The following is a 21,162-nucleotide window of genomic DNA, read 5'->3' as shown; positions in this document are numbered from 1 at the left end:
CTATTTTCACTGTCTTTAATTTTTTTTTCTCCAATTTATGGAATTTCTTTGATTTTGAAACCCTGAATTTGTTTCCAATTCATGAAGAATTAATTAAGCTTTTCTTAATTTATTTTAATTTTTTTTGAAATAATCACTAAAAATAAAATGTATAGGAAACAAACAGTTACAGTACATGACAGTATATATATATAATCACTATATATTTTTTGAAATAATCACTATAAATTTTGAAATAATCACTAAAAATAAAATGTATAGGAAACAAACAAGAAATAAAGGGATATTAATTTACTCCTCGTGACCCATAAAAATGTGTCCGTGACCCAGAAATGGGTCCCAACCCACTGTTTGGGAAACAGTGATTTAGAAAGTAGGCTAAATGTTACACACAATGTTAGATAGCGCTGTGGTACAGTGAACATTCCAGCATTGAAACATTAATAATTGAATAGTTGTGTCTTGATTTTCACCTTCCATATCGTATGGTATGACCTTACCTTTTTTCCCCACAGAGACAAGACGCCCTTTTATTGACGCATGTCTGCCATCGTGTCAGTGTTGCAATGAGGACCAGAGATGTTTGTACTCCGTGGTGTAGTAGGTACTAGGCTACGGGACCGAACACGGGACAGACACTGCAAAACAACCCAGTCCGTGGCTCGCCCATGCTGTGCCGTGGCATGGAGCTAAATATAGTCGACCACTAGCAGCTCTACTCTACCTCCCTCTGCTCCGCTCTCCACTCCGAGGAAGCATGACAAGTGCATGACGGACGCATGTGTTGCTGCTGTAACGATGGAGAACTGATCTTCTCCCCGGACTCCACCGACCTTGACATACAGACAGTACCATATGGGGACTGGGACTGTAATGTCACACACTTCACGGGGGCAGTGCGGCAGTCTGTCAGTGTAGCCTACTACTTTATTGAAGCAGAATTTTGCAGTCCCGGCTTTACTTTACACAATGTGACAAAATGAAGCCAACAATGGGAAAATTATCAAAGTGAACCATGTCATTGTATAATGCCAATGCTGGGAAGAAAAAGAGGAACTCGGTACTTATTTGAAGGAATCAGCAAAATGTGAACGTGTGTGAAGTCTGTAAGCAATGTGGTGTAGCAAAGTTTCTCCACTTGGTGGCGCTGCGCCCTTTTATTAAACAAACCTGGAAATGACACAGCAGTAGGGAAATTGAAAGGCTTTAACCCAATTTGTCTTGCCCCAAATCCTGTTTTCAGTTATAATTGACAATTGTTTGCTATTTTGTCCTATGATTTTGTCACGTCAAAGCTGGTGACGAGACAGAGCAGAATGTATGGTGACATAAAATATATGGTTTCTAGGTAGGTATACATTTTTCACAATACCCAACAAAGAACAGTGACTGCAGTAGAAATATGAGTGACATTTTACAATTTTGTAAAATGATATTTACATCCACAATGATAGTGGTAACCCAAAAATATACAAGTTCTGCAATTATGCTGGTACCAAAACATACTCCAGCAAACTGGAGGCAGAGGATACCATAAATCATTCATTATTATGGACCGCAATGGAAACAAGCCCCCTGGGGCTTTGTGTGTTATCCTTTTTATCATAACCTTTGACTGGACTATCTGTACTGTTAACAAACCTGTCAATAAAGTGTGCAATCAATCAAAAATCATTTATGGATTATCAAGTGGTTATGAAGACAGACTAATTGGTACTGTTACAGCATCATGTTTCCCCACTGAAACTGGCACATCTAAACAATTGTGTGTAACAAAATGAATCAATACAAATAGTTATAACTTCAAACTGCTTGTTAAATCTACAAGCCCATCTACAGTAGTTAAGAAATGTGTGAAATATATATCCATCCTGGTAATAGCTGACCGTGTGTGTGTGTGTGTGTGTGTGTGTGTGTGTGTGTGTGTGTGTGTGTGTGTGTGTGTGTGTGTGTGTGTGTGTGTGTGTGTGTGTGTGTGCACTCACGTGTCTGTCTGTGTGTGTGCGTGCAGTCAGTGATGTTCTTAGGTTTTCAGTGTAGTGAGTCCCCCGGAACCACAAGTGGTCATTTGAGTGGGTCCCCAACACATTTAGTTTTTTTTGTCACATCATGACATAGGCTTTTGCAGGTGACTACACACAATGCATGACTGGACCGAGTCCTGACTACACGCAACAAAAGGCAGAGTCTGTATTACCTCGTTTGACAGAATGACAGATGTATTTCCCTGTTATTTCAGACCATTTGATAAATGTGTATTATGCCTGAGTAAATGAAACCTCAATTTAACAAAACTGGTTAAAAACTTAGTTTATTACCATTCTTGGTTACAGCATATTCCTGATGAATTCTATAGCACGTTTTCATTATATATATTATACATCAAAACACATACCAGATTACAAGTTGCTCTTATTTTGTAGTCAGCCACCCAGAATTCAAAAGCTTACTCTCATACTACTTGATGTGCTATGGAATGTTCTATGTTCATGGAAAATCACTGATGTGTCAGTGTCAAACAAACTTCTTGCTGCATAAAGGTCTTTTCAGACAGGGCAGACAAACGCACCTAGTAATTAATGTTCAACGAGAGGTGAGCAGGCATGTAGGGAGACGCGGGCAATCTGACAGGCAGAGCGATCGCAGTCGTGCTCGTCTCACGCACATGTCTGCTCATGTCAGAGTTTAATTAGACCTGTTAAACCTATACGTTGTTAATACCTTTCAAGCCGCATATGAGCATATGTGTCACAATAGTTGTTGCTATATATAGCAAAACATTTGTATTTATTTTTTGGAAAACTGATGTTTTTCAGAAAACCTAGGTTAGGATTTAGAAGGCATTTTTAGAATCGGCTTCAGGTCTAAATGGGTCTTGAACCTTTTATTGAAAATAGGGTGCGTCTACGGCATCCTTTCGGATTTGAGTGCATCAGAGAAGCAGGCAGGACGCATACCTACAGTAACATCATCACTGTGTGTGTGTGTGTGTGTGTGTGTGTGTGTGTGTGTGTGTGTGTGTGTGTGTGTGTGTGTGCGCGTGCCACAGAGTGTATGAACTGTATACACTGTATGTTAAGGTTACTCTGGCTTGGGTTGCAATTTGTTCTTTTTTGGCTGGAAGAAGTTTTCAATGATGGCTTCCACCAACTCATCCAACTCCTTCTGCAACTGTGCCACGTCACTAAGAGCAGGTTAGAGAGAGAAAGCAAAAGAGAAACAGAAACTGTACTGTAAGTGAGGCAGTGATATTAAATATATGAAATGTGAATAGGCAATCCACTGCATCACTGAGCAACCGTGGTGTGGTCTTGATGGTGACCTACCTGTTACCAGGGGCAGCACAGAGCTCTGTGTAGTATTTTATCTTTGGCTCAGTGCCACTGGTTCTCATGGTGGCCATGCCCCCATTGGAGAAGGAAAAAGTGATCATCTGACTTGAACTGGAGGTGGGGAGAACCTGGAGAGAACAGAGGAACGGACACAACCAATAAAGATCATTGCATCGCACAGCCTCTGATGGAGGAGTAACAGCAATCAAATTCAAATTGTGTAATGTCCACTTGAACTAAATACTTTACTAGGTTATTCACAAGTTACCCAATATCATGGATGAACAGCTACTGATAGTGGTCTGTTCACATTATTGAGCGTTTCAAATGTCTGTGCACATCCTCACCGCCTTCTTGTTGGCCTGGTTGCTGTCATAGCCTGTGGTGAGGTCTCGTACAGCAGTGATGGCAAAGCGTCCGCATTCAGTCGGGTAGGAACCCTTCTCATCGCCGTGGTTACGGAGGCGCTCAAACAGACTGCGTATCACCTCCTGGTCATGGCAGATGAAATAGGAGTTCTTAGTGATGTGGTAGCCATACCTGGGAAAATAAGGAGTCAAAGTGAGAGATTAGTTCCTAAAATGTAACACAATTTGAAGTAACTCATAGCAACTAACCTATTTAGGAATAATGTTGCCGTAATTACCTATCTTAAAGATACACTGCAATGCAGTTTAAAAATTCTTAAATTACCGTATTATTTAAGTTAGGGGGTCAGCCTGGATATATTCAACACAACTATATTACCGTAGGTTTAACTGAAAAAAACACAGAAAGGCAGAAACCATGCTTTTCAGTTCAATTATGTATGATACTAAATGAATTTACCTAAGCCCAGTCATCCACCTTGACCCCCCCTGTGTGTGTGTGTGTGTGTGTGTGTGTGTGTGTGTGTGTGTGTGTGTGTGTGTGTGTGTGTGTGTGTGTGTGTGTGTGTGTGTGTGTGTGTGTGTGTGTGTGTGTGTGTGTGTGTGTGTGTGTGTGTGTGTGCGTGCGCCCTTGCGTGCTTACTCTTCATAGATGGCAGTTAGTTGCTGGGAGAGGCTTGTGTTTTTAGTAGCCAGATAGGAAGTCATCTCTCCTGCTATGGCTGCAGCACTCACTCCATCTTTGTCCAGTACAGAGGGACTGCACATATATCCTGCGACAAATACACAATCACACACACACACACATAGTTTTTTCACATAATAAAAAAAAAAATCACACCCAGTGTGAAGAGAGTGGTGCCTTTGAAAGTGTAACTGGTTGCATCCTTGTGTTGCAATCAGCAACAATATGCACCACTCAAAAAGTATATAACGACAGTAGAACAGAAAAACAGGAACAGATAAACCAAAAAAAGCAAGGACAAAAAAAAAACACCAACCACATATCCAAACTAGGAACTAAATACGTTTGTTTTTAAGTGGATCTCAGGATCCACATAGAAACAGCGTGGCTCCAAAGTGGATCTCAGACTTCATTTGACCAGCCAGTGACATCAGTCATCTAGGACGTATCTACAGTATGGTGTATGACTGCAAAATTGGGCAAGGTGTCAACACAATCACAGCCCATAGCATGTGGGGGACAAAAGCCTTGTGGGGGTACTTCTGTGGCCTACTGGCAACATGCATACAAAGTTTGGCACTTATCGGTCCAGCGGTTTGCGAGATTAGCTCAAGAAAGACACAGAGAACACAGACAGGCACGTACGCACTCATACTCAGATGATCTCATAGACAGCTAGCCTCTTGCAGAGCCATGCTGTAAAAAGGAAATTCATCCTTGATCATATCTATCTATAAATGCACAAAATCTCTGTCCGTCCGTACGTGCCCTGCATATCTCGAGAACCATCCCAACATTCGATTCAAACTCAGCGTGCTTATCGCAGAAGACCTGAGGGAGTGATGTGCTCAGTGGGAAGTTGGCCCGATGAGCAGTTGTACAAAATATATCCATAAATCAGCACATCCTCATATATGGAGTACCCTAATGTCATCAATATGATGTCATAGTACTGACATCATAGACTGGCCTAGACCCCATATTTGGGCATGGCTGCCTGACATAGAACTTCATATATGGGCATAAAAAGGGACACACAGAGACAGAGATCTCCATATATGGGCATAAAATAGACACAGGCAGATAGACAGTTACACACAGTGGCCAAGCAGCGATATTTATGCACCCCTCCTGTTCCCAAGTTGGTTTCTTGGATCGTATATCGGCTACTTTCGCACAGCTATTTCTACATCAGCTTGCAGATTGGCTATTTTCATCATTCGATGCATGGATACAGTGGAAATGGTGTTCAGATACAATAACATGCCGTAGAGCAACAAGTTGAGGTCAAAGATCAAGGCAGGCCTCAAGCAGGCCTCAGCGGGACTGAGGAGGAAGGAGTTGTGAGTTGTGAGTGACGTAGAAGGAGAAGAGATAACTGCAGCCTACACATCGGACACCAGAGGTAGCCAGAGAGGAGAAGGTGGTAAAGTAAAGAAGAGCCGAGTCGACGGAGTTGAGCGAAGCACAGAGTTACGCAAATAAGTCTTGAGAATTAATAAACAGTATATGAGAGAGTTGTTCTAGTGTGTGTGAGCTATTGAATGACTAATATGATGCATTATTGTGATCTGCTTTAATTGTTTGTGTTATCTGTATTGTCACTAGTTATAGATGTAATGAATGTCTAGTCAGAACTAAATGTATGTTACTGCTGAAGTCAGAAGCACTGGTAAGATGTTCCTATTTGTAATAGTAAACAGCAGATAACAGTCAGATCTGAATGTGTAACCATAGCTACTGTGTTAACTGTGTAAGCTGAGTTTTGTTAGGAAAGCTATGTTATGGTAAACAAGAACCTTGTTAGAGAGAGTCACACTGCCTGAAGAGGCTGTGGAATTTCAAAACATGTTGTGTCCGACATCACCTAGCAGTAGCGAGATCAAAGTTAACTGTAACCTTTAACAATGACATCATGTGTAAGTTTGAAGCTTTGAACGTTCAAGGCCATAGTATTATTGTGACTTTAAATCCAGTTCAAGGTGGTGGGATTTTGAGCATGACAGGTGCAAGGCCATGGGGTCTGCATCATAGTAACCTTGAACATTGTCAACTTCACATTTGACACAGTGACTTGACCCAGTGACTTGGAGGTCAGGAGACTGGGGGAGAACGCTGTTTTGAGATGATTTAATGGTTAGTGAGGATGACTAAGAGGCAGATGATCAGGTTCAGATTCAGCAGAACATTCTGGCATCGTCCGTCTTTTGTCTTGAATAGCTGTCTGGCAATATTCACGTAAAAGTATAGCTTGTCTACAGTTTAAGAACATGAGCTCCCTCTGGGGTAAAGGACCCAAAGTCAGCCAAACATCCTTTGGGAAGATTAAAGGAACCCCGAGCTCTATCAGACTATTCAGGCCTGAATAGCGGGAGGCTGTCAAGGTCTGGAAGAGCCTTTTTCCATCTACAGTACCTAAATCATATTATGTTATCAAGAATCAGACTCAGGGGGATTACTGATAGGGACTTTTATTTTTATTTAATTTTAATCTCTTTCATTTGTAACAACTACTATGATCTGATCTTTACCCTGTATAGCAAAACCCTTTAATAAATATTTTAATTCCTGCAGTTGAAGAGAAGTCTGAATAGTGTTCTATTCTGTCGCAATGGATTTTATCCATTATTCACCATTCTCCTGGTTATAATGTAAAACAATAGAATTGCGTAAATTGTGTATTAACCCTGTAGGAATATCAGTAAAGTGTATTGATATTGAGGGATTACCTGTTGCATAGAGGGCCTCAACAAAGTTCCAAAGAAGGGAATCTTATGTCGGATAACAACACAAACTGGTACCAAGGGTACACATAAGCGGAAGGGGGGAGGCGTTCCCAACAGGCATTGTTTCCAACGTATTATCTATCCATCTATAAATTCTGCGGCTGTCAATGGTTTATGCCCAAATATGGAGATGACTGATGTACACAGCTCCAGACTGGCCTCCAAGTACTATGATAACTGGGAACAGCACTAGTAGCTCAAATGTAAAACCTGCTATGCAGGTTGAATACACAACCTTGTGTATTCAACTGATGACACTGCACGTGAAAGGCACAACGTTACCATTAACAGCTCTAATCAAATTATATGGGAATGCACACTAGCATGTGACCTTCAATCAAACCTGTGGGTTTGCTTGTATGCATACATAACCAATACATCTTTTCCGTGTGTATGACAGTTGAAGCATGACTGTTCAATTTAGATCAAGGGCCCCAATAGAAATAAGTCTGACTTCACGTGTGTGTGTGTGAGTGAGTGAGTGAGTGAGTGAGTGAGTGAGTGAGTGAGTGAGTGAGTGAGTGAGTGAGTGAGTGAGTGAGTGAGTGAGTGAGTGAGTGAGTGAGTGAGTGAGTGAGTGAGTGAGTGAGTGAGTGAGTGAGTGAGTGAGTGAGTGAGTGAGTGAGTGAGTGAGTGAGTGAGTGAGTGAGTGAGTGAGTGAGTGAGTGAGAGAGAGAGAGAGAGAGAGAGAGAGAGAGAGAGAGAGAGAGAGAGAGAGAGAGAGAGAGAGAGAGAGAGAGAGAGAGAGAGAGAGAGAGAGAGAGAGAGAGAGTGTGTGTGTGTGTGTACCTATGGCTTCCTCAAAGGCAAACAGCACAGTCTTTCCCTGGTCCAGCAGGTCTTTCGCTCTGTTCCCCATCCACTTGAACCCTGTCAGTGTTTCCTGTCAACATAGTGTCACAACAATGTTGTTAACATAACTACACATAAGATTGTGTAAAAATAAGAAAAGCACCACTGATAAATGGTAACAGTGGACAAGCCTCACCCATGTGCATGCGTTACCTCAAAGTGGAAGCCCTCCTTCAGAGCGATGGCTCGTAGGATCTTGGACGAGACGGTGCTAGCCAGCATGTAGACATTTTTCACAGCAGCAGGGTCTGAGTTTTGTTGTTTCCAACAGCGGAACACCCACCAGCCCAGCAACGCTCCCAACTCATTACCACTGAACACACGCCACTGTTCACTGACCAACACAGAGAGAGTGGAGATATTAAACCCACCCATAGGGACATACAAGCACATAATACATGTACAGTACACATGCAGGCACACACAAATACAGGAACGCAAACTAATGCACACATGAATGCACACGCCCTCCTCACACACCTCTTCTGTTTCTCCGCAGCGGCTAGCCGATCAGCGTCGGGGTCGTTGGCAAGCACCACAGTGGCCCCTTCCCGCTCTGCCAGGGCAAATGACAGAGTCTGCCGGACAAACACACACACACACACACAGCTTTAACCACCATCATGTGCCACCCATTACATTGGTGACATTTGATTTGATTTGTTTTAATGTCACGGCAGTGTGTGTGTGTGTGTGTGTGTGTGTGTGTGTGTGTGTGTGTGTGTGTGTGTAGGTACCAAAACGCCCTCTCCTTCCTCAGGGTTGGGATATTTGACCGTTGGGAACTCGGGGTCGGGGTCCTTCTGCTCCTCTACAGCATATGGAGGATGCAGATCGAAGGCTTTGAATGCCGACTGGACAAACGTATGGCCCACCCCGTGCACAGACGTGTGCACGATCTTCACCTCTGAGCCCTTGTTGATCTCCCTATTGCAACAGGTACTTCTATAAAAACCAAGTCCTGATTTTCTTTTGCTCAAGTGTGTGTGTGGTGAATAAATGCAATGTAAATGTTTGGTAGGACTCTACACCAGTGGTTCTCAACCTGTGGGTCGGGACCACATGATTTTGGGGGGGGGGTCCCCAGATGACAGTAAAGTGACAATAAAAATGTTTTATACCTAAAAAGAAAAAAAAAGAAATGAAATGAAATGAAAAAAAGACCAATACTGCATCAAATGAATCAACAAACTATACCATAATAACTGATCAAACATTGGCCAAATTGTCAAATAATTTAAGAAATAGGCACAAATTTTGAAAAAGCTATCTACAAGCTCGGCTATTTTCACAATATTTATCTGTGGAACTGAATCAAACTACATGTAATGTCTCAACTCCTACAATTCCAAGTGCTTGTCAGGGTGGGGGATCCCCAGTACTTCAAATATGATTATTTTGGGGGGCCTGAAAAGGTTGAGAACCACAGCTCTACACCATTGACTGTACATCATTCAGCTGAAGTCATATAAAAAGCTTGACTTTGAAAACCTTTAAAGACCCATTTGAAACATGTGCTGACCTGTGGTGACAGTGTTTCTGGATGGCGGTGAAGTATTGTGTGTGGACGTCCCGGTAGGGGTCATGGAGCAGGGGGCTCTTCAGTGCCTTTTCGGTGTTCCAGGATTCAGGCCACGGCTTCAGGTTCTCCTCTATGGCCTTGGAAATGCCTTTGTCATGTGGGGGGATGATCTGGGCACCGTTCTCCCAGTACACCTGGAATGGACAGTTTTTTAATAGAACTAAAAATACACATGCACACACTCAAGAAGATCTGCTCTGGAGAACTATCTTGCTATTGTTTTGGAAACCCAAGTGAGACAAATCAATAAAGTATTGAATATACACACATTTATAGATGTTTGCAAGCATCAGAAACAGACCTGTTTCACATCAGAGCATCACCAGTGTCTCAAGACATTATACAAATCATGTGGTGTTTTATAGCTTTTTTTTAGAATGAGCGTAGCCTCGCCAACCAGTCTCTTGTTTCACTTTCGCTTCGCTTCACTCAACAGTAGAATGAAGCATGATACAGGGTTTAGGGGGTGATCACGCCGGAATGCATCTCTACAGGGGCAGCTGCTTAAAAAACACCTTGGCAAAATGCGTCAGGCAAAACAGCGTGATGTGCCTATGAAGCGCTGTGCGCAACCGGGTGATCATATAATGAAAAAATGAAAAATGAAAAAAAAAGTATTCAAGCAGACGTTGAGCTCTTTCTGTTGCTGTACTACTGGATGAGTATTTTGAATAATGGGGTGACCTTGAACATTATTCACCGTAATTAAATACCGCTAAAGGAAGTCTCGTCTGGGATTCTATGCTGCAACTATTACACCCGCAACTGGATAAGCGGATGAAGATGGAGGGATAATATCAACCTTTGATCTGCATATTGCACATTTCCTCTCAGAGAGCAAAGTTCAAATCTTTTGATTGTTAATATTTCCTCTCGATGAGGGGTAAAGCAGGAGTGAAGGTCACTAAAAAAGCCACACACTGACTGTGTAAGAGACATTAAGTGTTTAAACAGTACACAATTGAAAACATAGACCAAGCATGCATTGGTCACACATTATAGAATATGATATTTTGTTTGTACATTATGAAAAGCTATAATTTGGCATCTCTATAGTTATCTCAGTTGTACAAGTAGAAGGCCATATGATGCAATACTGTTTAGAAGCTGTATTTTGTATGCAGTGTTGGGAAGTAACTAAAGTAATATGTAACTTAAAGTAATATTATTACCTTTTCCCAGTAACTAGTAACGTAACTAATTACTTTCACGTTTTGAGTAATAATATTACCTTTACTTTTTTTCAAAAAGTAACTTATTACTTTTTTTCACGAGCCTCCGTGGTACTCTGGGTTTGAGTGTGTTTATTTGATCCTGTGTTGTTTTTGGTCCATTGATATAATGGTAGACTGGTTGGGATCGAGTTGCTATGCAGGCTGCTTGCTGATCCGGTCTAGAGCGGATACGGAAACGTTGCGCTCATGTCTGTGTGAATTATTATCAGCTGCGGAAGGGCGGGCCGCCCTTAAACCGGATCAAACAGTGTTGCCATGTCTGCTTATTATAAGCGACTTGTTAACCGATGAAGATGCGCCGTAAGCTTGTAGGTCGGCTATTTTCTATATATATATATATATTAGAATACATTTGTTTACAAAGAAATTAAGCACTTTATGAAGAGGTTTTGTTGTTTAGTTGGTTGCTGTCAAATAAAAGGTTTTTGAGAGGCTGGCTGTAAGTGGGTCCACCAGCATATTGTCCAATGCCCACTTAACCGTAGGCCTAGTCCATAGGCCTAGCTGTAGGCTGCTATGAAGTGGTCAAGTGGAACACACTTTTGATTTATTTTCCTGATATGTTTTTTTGTGTCCTGAATGATGCACTAAATATCAGTCAGTCAGAATGATTGTTTTGAAGTTTACATTTCCTACACCCACGAACCACGATGATATGTGTTGCTATGGGAGCCTTTTTATTTTATTAGAATTAATTTTGTTTACAAAGAAATGAAGCACTTTATGAAGAGGTTTTGTTGTTTAACTGTTTTGTTTAACCTAGTACATAGGCCTAGCCCACGATGATATGTGTTGCTATGGGAGCATTTTTATTTTTGTATTTTATTAGAATACATTTTGTTTACAAAGAAATATAGCAGTTTATGAAGATGTTTTTATCTATGTTTGTTTAGTTTATGTTTGGAGCTTTAATAAACAACAGAAGTTGTTCAAAGATTGTGTCTCATGATGAGTCATTATCTGTTTGAGCCCAGGTGTTTGAATTTGAATATTTTATTAGGCAAAAAATACATTAAATACATTTAAAATACTTGTTTCCATTGAGGTCCTTAGTATTCAATTCATAGTCGTCAAATGGTTTTCATTTAGTCTGTAAGTTATGAATTCATACACTGTAAAAGTCTTAGTGTTAATATAATTCAAATGAGTGTACAATGAGGATTTTACAATGTAGGCTGCAGAAAAGAGAAAAAAAACAACTGCTAATGTTGAAAATGCAAAGTTAGACTTTTGGGGAGAAAGGATGCAAATTACTGGGGGCGAGAAGAAAAAAGTAACTAAAGTAATAAGTAACTAGGTACTTTTGGCAGGGAGTAATAAGTAAAGTAACTACATTACTTTTTAAACAAGTAATATGTAATAAGTAACATATTACTATGTTTTAGTAACTATCCCAACACTGTTTGTATGTCAATTTAAGAATGCCATCACACCATAAACTATCCTTTAGTTAAACGGTAATCTGAGTTCCCAGAAGTTTTCGCCGGCTCGGCGAGGAACAGTTAAACGGTAATGCCTATTTTGTGTTTTTCTTTATCTCAAATGTACTACAACATAAATTGGTACTAAGGGCTTTCAGCTTGATTTCAACGTACCCAAAAACATACCCAAACATGCGAGAGCCTTCTCTATTTCTTGCCACAAGCTCGACCTACTGTAACTATTTTGTCGCAGTTTAGTCCAGGGGCCAACACTGATATTTTCACAAATTGGTACCACCTGAGGTGGCCGTAAAGTCTTTGTATTTTTGTATTCCTACATGTCTCTAGTTTATATTTTGGTATGATACATCTTCCAATTCAGTAGCTTAATGGCAGTTATCACTACCTACCAGCTAATGTATCCGGTAGGAGACACAAAGTAGAATCTTTGTGTCTCCTACCGGAAATACACCCGGGCATCAAATTATTGCGACAAAAACCAAAATATATCCATGTATTCAAGGCTTCATGGGGTGTGCAATTGATAACTTCTCAGATTTTTGGTGTTTGCAAAAAGACTGCTTTCCATAAGCTTGTAAAAGTTGACCCTCCTTCGGTATAGGGTGGTCATAGCTGAATGGGTAGAGAGTCCCCCTGGGAAACTTAAAGGAGGAGTTCACCCAAAAAATGATTATTTTCTGTCAATTGCACACCCCATGAAGCCTTGAATACATGGATATATTTTGTTTTTTGTCGCAATAATTTGATGCCCGGGTGTATTTCCGGTAGGAGACACAAAGATTCTACTTTGTGTCTCCTACCGGATACATTAGCCGGTTTACAGTGATTACTGTCATTAAGCTACTGAATTGGAAGATGTATCATACCAAAATATAAACTAGAGGCATGTAGGAATACAAAAATACCAAAAATGTACGGCCACCTTAGGTGGTACCAAAATCTGCCTTGGCCCCTGGACTAGTTGGCCTGTTCTGAAATATTATATAGACGAATCCACAGAGCGGCAATCATAACTGCGGTGCCGCCCCGCACCGTGACACCGCAGCTACAGACAGCGCTCTGTGGATTCGTCTATAGTGGCATATGATTATGCACTACTAGGATATCGTGACGAGTCGTATAGAAAGTTTTTCCTCGTTCCTTTTTTGTTTTTTTTTGTGTACCTTTATTTTTGTTTATGTTTTGATTATTTTATCTGTGTTATCTTTTCTGTATGTGGGTTTGTATGTGGGGAGGGGGGAGGGATCTGGGGGGGTTGTATGTTTACTTTGTAAAAAATTAAAATGAAAAATAAAATATTCAAAAAAAAAAAAGAAAGTTTTTCCTCCTAGTTATTCATGTTGAGCAGTCGATTAAACACAGTGGTGGAAGTATTTTGCAAAATAACTGAAATCACACACATAACTGGACAATCACAGCGGAAAGTGGGCATACACTTCAAAATGTAAATTTCACAAAGTTACTAAAATGATCGACCCCCAGAACCCCCAGTGTGTGCGACCATCAGAAAGGAGTTTTCTGATCCTGTCTGATGTCATGAACTGCAGTTTGTTTCAGATCCCTGAGGGATTATTACCTTATATCCATTGTCCTGTTTGGGGTTGTGAGAAGCGGTAACCATGATTCCAGCACAGAGACCCAGGTGGGACACAGTGAAAGGCTGGTGGAAAAAAAGAGGAGAAAGAGGAGAGGTTAACAACTTAACCCACTTTGTTGTAAAGGGTCCCCCAGGGCTCTGTCCTTAGCACACTTCCATTTTCCCCTCTAGTTTACACCAAATCGCTTCGCTGAAAATAACCAATATACATGCAAACAACATGTCGCATTCCGTCACGTTGTCGCTGAATGTTCGCCTATTATTACATTCCCAGAAAAACTACACAAGGGTTCTAGTGGTTAAAGGAGAGGAGACAGTAATAGTAACTTTCTTCACTTCTCGGAAGTCACATTTGCTGACAAAATTCAACTCTATTATGATAACAAATTATTATCTACAGTACATATCATTTATCAAACTATAATTATTGAAACTACTACTAAAGTCAAGCAGCACCACAAGTGTATGGGTTCATGTGTAAGTGTGATATTGTTAGAGTTCTAATAATTTCAGTCTATGAACCTACTGACAAGAGTTATTTTATGTAATGTGCATGACCCAATATAGCCTACAGTTATAGATCAGATGACTGAGAAACCTAGCTGGAAACCCTAGATTGGACAAAGCACAATAATCACAACATTTTTCATGACAGTGGGCCTGCAAATCACTGCAGAAAACACTTGTAAAAAGTGACACACTTATTGTGAAACATCCAATACAATACCATGTAGCTCTGTTGAAAAACTTAACTAAAATGTATACGACTTTCAGTCAAGCTGCTCCAATGTAAATCAGTAGTTCTAAATCAGTAGTTCTTTCAAAAATGCAAAAAAATAGCAGATATACAAGCTCACAGCGCGTCACTTCATGCCACGCTGTGAGCTTGTATATCTGCTATTTTTGAATAGCCAACGCAAAAATAAAAAATGATACAGATGCTTTCTCAGTTTTAATGGGTTAAACTGGGCATGGCAGCGAGTGTGATTATGCAACATGTATGTACGTTTGTTTGAAAGAGTGTTTTCTGAGTGGAATTTGCCCTGTTGCCACTAAGCTTCTGTCCCACTCTCTATGTGACTGTCATTCAATCTGGAAACCTAAACCCATACAAACTGACATGACCGTATTTATGTAATGTGTCGTGTACTAGCATAATGTCTCTACTGGGGCTGCAACTACTGATTATTATTATTAGCGGTTGTTTTATCGATTACTTTTCTGATTAATCGAATCAGCAAGAAGCGCATTTTTCAGGTTTTTATAAATCGACTCGATTAGTCTGAGTAACCACTTAAGACATATTTTATCTAGTAGTCTCTACATACAGATACAAAGCACAAACAGTCATGTTTGTCTATGGGTGTTCCTAGCCAAATTGTTACAATTTCTTTTGACCTACCACAAAGGGTGTAGGTACGATGTCAGAGAAGACGTGGACAGGCACCCCTTGGCTGATGAAGACAGCTGCTGCCAGGTTAGCAAAGCGTTTGCTGTTGCCCCCGCTGGCAGGGTGGGCTCGGGCATCATAGCCGATCACCACCCCTCGGTCCTTCAGGTTCTCGAAGCACTGCTCCAAATAACGACAAAAGCCCTGGTAGAGTGTGCGTTAAGGAGGGAGGAGAGAAAGGGGGGAAGGATGAAGCAAATCAATAGAGCATTAAACATAAAGTTAAGTACGTGAGAAGATCTAAATGAACGAGGGAGGAACTGACTGCAGAGACTAGAGGGTGAAGAGAGATGCAGGGTTGAGGTCACATAACTGTGGCTAGCATGTTTAAACCATGTAGTCAACAGTATGTTCTGTACCAAGTAGGAATGTCCCTCTCAACTGCTTCAAACGCTGTCAGGGGACAAAAATCACTAACAAGGCTTTGTTTCTATGTTTTTGGTAATGGGTACTCAACCTGAATCATGAGGTTTAGCCACTTATGCCCTATTTACAAAATATATTTCTAAAATAGCAGATCTACAAGCTGTGTGTGTGTGTGTGTGTGTGTGTGTGTGTGTGTGTGTGTGTGTGTGTTAAATCTTCCAACCTGTGTAGTCTGGATGATAGTGAGGTCATTCATACAGGAGATGCCAGGGCCCATGGCCGCCCTCAGACCTGCTGTGCCAAATTCCATTCGGGAAGAGAAGCATTTTTGCAGCTCGGCCACTGCCCCTTTCTTTACCAGGTCTTCTACCAGAGACACTGTTTTGGGATTCTGGGGGGACACAACGACACACACACACACACACACACACACACACACACACACACACAGTTGCATACAATTACCAACTCCATTTGGTACACATTTTTAAAGAACCAGGACACACTGACTTATATACTAAATGCCATGCTATTACAGTATATTATGATATATTCTGAACTAAATTATATTTTTTTATGTTTTAAATAAATAGGAAAATGATGCATTTATCTTTACACAATATTGTTTCCCTAAATATGTATTACCTACATGATTCATAAACAAATATTTCACTATCAGTCTTAGTCTATGTCTCTTTTCACTGGCATTCTTGATAACTCCCTCATTGTGGGGTCCGGGGACCCCTATGGGTTCTTCCATTGAAATATTTGGTTCCATTTATTTTTACACCCTCAAAGTTAAATTAACGCTGAGGATTACTGTGTAATGGTCTGTGTAAAATCATCTAGTCATCATTGTTTCTGACAATACAACATTTTGGTCAGGCTGAATGTTTACTTGAACCTGATCACATACTGTTACATCATGAGGCTGACCCTTGATTCAGCTCCCCATCCACGGCAGGCGGCAGCTGACAGCCTACACTGTAGATGTGCTAAAATGGCTATCTGAATGAAAAGGCCTAATTCATCAGATGCACTTTTCCATCTTCACCTGATTGGTGACACCTCATATTGCATTAAGTCCATGAATGACTGCACGCGTTCGTTGGTCAGATGTCTGTCTGCACGTTACTTAGATTAGAAAGCTGACTGTTATAGGCTGCTGAAGTACTGCTATATATCCAAGCCTGATCTAGTGTATCTGATATTTTAAACAGTTGTACGTAGGCTACTGTAAAGCTCTGAAGTGTCTGTAAAAGGGTCTGTCATTATTTTTGATATACTTCATCCCAAATTTGACTTAACTTGTGAAATTTACTTACAATAAATTACCTATTGCACAATAACGGAATAACAACTGCATTACTCAAAGTGTGGACTCCACACAAGTGTTATGGTATTGACTTAAGCAGTAACATGTCAAACTTGTTTGAAACTTGTGTGTAACATATTAACTACTGTTGTATTGTCATTAACGGAAACATGATTGCCCACTTGTTTCCTCTCAGGAAGCAACAGCTCAGCCATAAGCTGTTAACATTTCTAGTTTTAGGCATGCGAGATGTCACTTTTAACTTCAATTCTGTCATAGAACAGCATTCTGATGAGTGATCTGACATGCTGTGTGCATCTAGTTAAACACACATGTCATTCTTAGCTAGCTGTCTGTCAACTCAACTTACTTGGTCATATTCCAACCACTGCTTGATGGCTTGGTCCAGGACGCTGTCACCGGTTGCGGTCGCACCGTTGTCCGTCTTTTCTCTTGACATTCTCGTATCCAAAGACGAGCTGAGCTAGTTGTTGTAGTGCGTTAGATATTATGATGAGGGCGAGGCGAACATGGAAGAGGAGTAGATTAGAAGGTAGGATCACAGAAGGATGTTTGGTGGAATCAATGCTGCAGGGCTGGCTTCCTGCTCAGCGTAGCCACGTGACATTAGTGGGCGGAGACTCATTCAGAGCCGAGAGGGAGTGATGTAAGCGCATAGGCCAGCCAGGCAGGGGAGAGGGTCCCAGAATATTTCTTTTGTAGTGTCTAGTTAAGATTTCTTCTTGTTGCCCCTGGTCAACTAATGTCCTATGGGATTCAATTGATTAGACACCACCATTAGGGTCCTAAAAGAACATGTGGTAAAAACAAAAAAACATAAAATACACCTTAAAAATGTAGTGCAAAGACAAATGTAGATATGATTTTGAACATTTTCTGCTAGTTCTTTTTTGCTGTTTCTGTCCTGAAATAGAATCAATATATGCATGAATATTAATTATAACCACTTTAATTAATTCCTTGGGTCAAAAGTATATAGACAAATGTGTTCATTTGTCTCTGTATGTTGTTTACTTCAAGAGTTATGATATTTTCTGTTATCTCCATTTTATGGTTCGGGTTGGGGATAGGTGTAAGAAAGGGTTACTTAGAAATGAACTCCATGGGACATTAGTTGACCAGGGCAACAAGAATAAATCTTAACTAGACACCATAAGAGCCCTAAAAAACAGGTTACAAAAAAATGTCACTCTGGTGCTCTGTGACTCTCTCCCTGAGCCCTGCCCTAGTGAGTGGTTGTGGTTCTCAAACTTCTTCATGTCAATGAGACCCCCAGCCCCAAATTAATATTTATTTAGCCACGGACCCCCATCTGAAAATATTTTCTGCCAGGGACCCCCATACAAGATTCGTGTTGTCAAATGTTTCCGAAATATTCCAAAATGTTCACATTTTGTCAAGATCTTTTTGAAAACAGCAGATCTACAAGCTCATGCAATGCATTGTGAGCTTGTAGCTTGGCTATATGTTCAAGTTGCCATTGTATATAGCTTTTAAGAGGTAACAGATTTTTATGCTTTAACTCATTTAGCTGGGGACCTCCTGGAATCCCCCAAGGACCCCCTGTTTGCGCATGATTCTATGATGAAACATTGAGGTTATAGACACACTCCATATTTGGGCGTAGCTGCATTGGGAACTCCTTATATGGTTATGGCTGAGTCATAGTGACATGAGAAAGAAAGTGTACATGATGGAACATCAAATCAAAGGAATGTCACACAAGTGCCTTCGACAGCCAAGCCCTTACAATCTCAGGTGACCCTTAAGAAAGAAGTGATTGCCATCAGAATAGCCACACCAGGGACCACGTGTGGTCCATGTGTGGAGGCCCCAAACTTGAGTGTACATGATGGAACATCAAAGCAAAGGACTGTCACACAAGTTTCGTCGACAGCCAAGCCCTTACAATCTCAGGTGCCCCCTAAGAAAGAAGGGTTCAACCGACGGTGGGTCAACGGTGGACTGTCCGTCGACTGTGGGTGGGTGGCCGTCACAAACGCAACATGCGGACCTGCGAGGTGCACCGTTGCTCCGATCTGCATCAAACTTGGCACCAACACTGGTCAGGGGTCTGCCATCAGAACAGCCACACCAGGGACCACGTGGGAACCATGTGTGGAGGCCCCAAACTTGAGTGTACATGATGGAACAACAAATCAAAGGAATGTCACACAAGTGCCTTCGACAGCCAAGCTCTTACAATCTCAGGTGCCCCCTAAGAAAGAAGCGAGTGCCATCAGAATAGCCACACCAGGGACCACGTGTGGACCATGTGTGGAGGCCCCAAACTTGAGTGTACATGATGGAACACAGGTCTATGACAATGACATTGAGATGCAGGTGGTTGAGGAGCTGCATGAGGCTCGCTCTAAGGACAGCCTGACGTTGACGAACAGCTATGGAGAACTCACCTCTTTGGATCTATCTACAGACCCATCAGTGGAGGTTGCCACAGAGGGGCCTGGACTGCCACAATGTAGGATAATCATTGCTTTGGACACAAATATTCTCCTCAGTCACCTGGATTTTGTGAAGAAGATCATGTCTCATGGCCTTGGAGCAATGGGCTTCCCTGTGATACTGATCCCCTGGGTGGTGCTGCAGGAGCTGGACTCGCTGAAGAATGGAAAGAAGCTGCGTGAATGTGTGGCTCGTCTGGCCTGTCCTGCAGTCCACTTCATTTACACGTGTCTCAAGAACCAGGATTCACGTGTCTGGGGCCAGTCAATGCAACAGGCCTCTCAGAGTTGCCAGGAACTGACTACTTACAACAATGATGACCGAGTACTGCAGTGCTGCCTGCAGTACCAGAGTCTCTACCCAGAGCGCGCTCTCTATCTGTGCACTAATGACAAGAACCTGTGCAGTAAGTCTCTGTTTAGCGGGGTGAAGGCCCTCAGCAAAACAGACTTAGAGGAGGGGGCGAAGACATATGGACATAGTCCTCACCCCCCACTGGAGGCGCGTGATGGGAGGAGACCTATCGTGCACACCCAGACAGCAGCACCCAGCCCCGGCGAGAGAACTGGCGGTTTGCAACGATTGGAGAAAGTTACGCCCCTCAATACGGTACAGGAGAATGAAAGAGGGAAGGAGGCGGAGGAAAAGACGACAGAGCTCAGCAACTGTGTGTCACTAATGGAGGACTGCCTGAAGGAGGCGCTGTCTGCCATACTGGAGGCAGAGATGAAGGCTGCCTTTGACGACCTATGGTTTGAGATGGTTTATGTGAAACCACCCTGGAGCCTTAAGGCTGTCTTGGAGTGTTTGAAAAAACACTGGATCGCTGTTTTTGGGAGCATTGTCCCAAGGCATCGGCAGCAAACTGTGAAGAATCTCATTGACTTCTTCTCGCCAGGTAAAACAGTAGATTGCAGCACAATGCTGGTGACTCTCTGTGAAGCTAAGTCGTTGCTGGTGGACTTTCAGTGTAGGTCCACTTATGGCAGCCGTGTTCCTACCACTCTCTCCTTATTGGACGGCATTATACGGAAGCTACAACCTCAGCAAACACAGCAACCTGAGGCTAAGGAGAAAGTAGCTGTGCGCGCCTCTCACCACGATGAGAAAGCGGCTGTGCCTGCTCAGGTCTCTCACCCGCACGAGAACATAGCCGCACAGGTCTCTCACCAGCACGAATACTCACCCATGCCTATGGAGTACTCTCACCAGGAGGTGTGGGCTCTGTTTGAGGACATCTGGATGAGGTGCGACCATTTACGCGCGCAGGTGTTTGAGACTCTACACTTTGACCCCGACAGCATGCAGGTGAATTGGCCACAGGGATGTCCCCCTCCACCGCACGTGGAGGAAGCCTGGGCCAAATTGCATCACTTATCCTCCATGGTCACTAAGCTGATCCAAGCTTTCTTCAGGGTTTGGTCAAACAGTGGTTTAGAGGAAACCCAGGCGCTGCACACCCTCATCTACTCTGAGATTCTTACCACGGATTATGCCAAGTTCACTGCCAAGGACCTCTTGGATTGTTTTGCACAACGGGAGTACAGGGAGAAGCTGAAAAACGGGGGGACCAAACTGGAGAACCTCAAAGTTAGCCTGGAGCATTGTGTGGAGGCCATGCGTCAGCTTGGCACTGACACCATCATGGCGTCAACCATGCACAACTGA

At 42.1% G+C, this 21,162-nt stretch overlaps 3 protein-coding genes across 6 annotated transcripts in view; 1 reads left to right on the top strand and 2 right to left on the bottom strand.

Moving 5' to 3' along the window:
- Positions 1-842, bottom strand: part of tbc1d1 (TBC1 (tre-2/USP6, BUB2, cdc16) domain family, member 1) — a 68,265-nt gene extending 67,423 nt beyond the window's left edge. For 3 of the 4 annotated variants that reach the window (XR_014599811.1, XR_014599812.1, XM_084044459.1), the window contains exon 1: positions 501-842. The gene's annotated coding sequence lies outside the window, so the exon portion shown is untranslated. The remainder of the gene's footprint in view (positions 1-500) is intronic. The other variant, XM_084044461.1, reaches the window with a different exon arrangement.
- A 1,452-nt stretch (positions 843-2,294) lies between these two features.
- On the bottom strand, positions 2,295-17,610 carry pgm2 (phosphoglucomutase 2). The gene is made up of 13 exons (XM_084082964.1): positions 17,381-17,610; positions 15,919-16,086; positions 15,282-15,473; positions 13,859-13,942; positions 9,546-9,739; positions 8,761-8,950; positions 8,504-8,601; positions 8,177-8,357; positions 7,961-8,054; positions 4,344-4,473; positions 3,680-3,872; positions 3,327-3,460; positions 2,295-3,184 (listed from the first exon to the last, which is right to left on the bottom strand). The coding sequence occupies exons 1-13, from the start codon at positions 17,468-17,470 to the stop codon at positions 3,082-3,084; spliced, it is 1,851 nt and encodes a 616-aa protein (XP_083939090.1). The 5' UTR covers positions 17,471-17,610; the 3' UTR covers positions 2,295-3,081.
- A 1,100-nt stretch (positions 17,611-18,710) lies between these two features.
- LOC311054529 (transcriptional protein SWT1-like) lies at positions 18,711-21,162 on the top strand (the record flags this gene model as incomplete). The annotated part of the gene is made up of 2 exons (XM_084070542.1): positions 18,711-18,789; positions 18,949-21,162. Exon 2 carries the CDS (start codon positions 19,369-19,371, stop codon positions 21,160-21,162), a length of 1,794 nt encoding a protein of 597 aa, XP_083926668.1. The 5' UTR covers positions 18,711-18,789; positions 18,949-19,368.

Source organism: Gymnoscopelus microlampas, assembly GCF_963454915.1.
Source record: "Gymnoscopelus microlampas genome assembly, chromosome: 2".
In the NCBI taxonomy this organism is placed as follows: Eukaryota; Metazoa; Chordata; class Actinopteri; order Myctophiformes; family Myctophidae; genus Gymnoscopelus; species Gymnoscopelus microlampas.
Note: the sequence above shows the minus strand (reverse complement) of the source record. Positions and strands in the feature narration are given on the sequence as shown.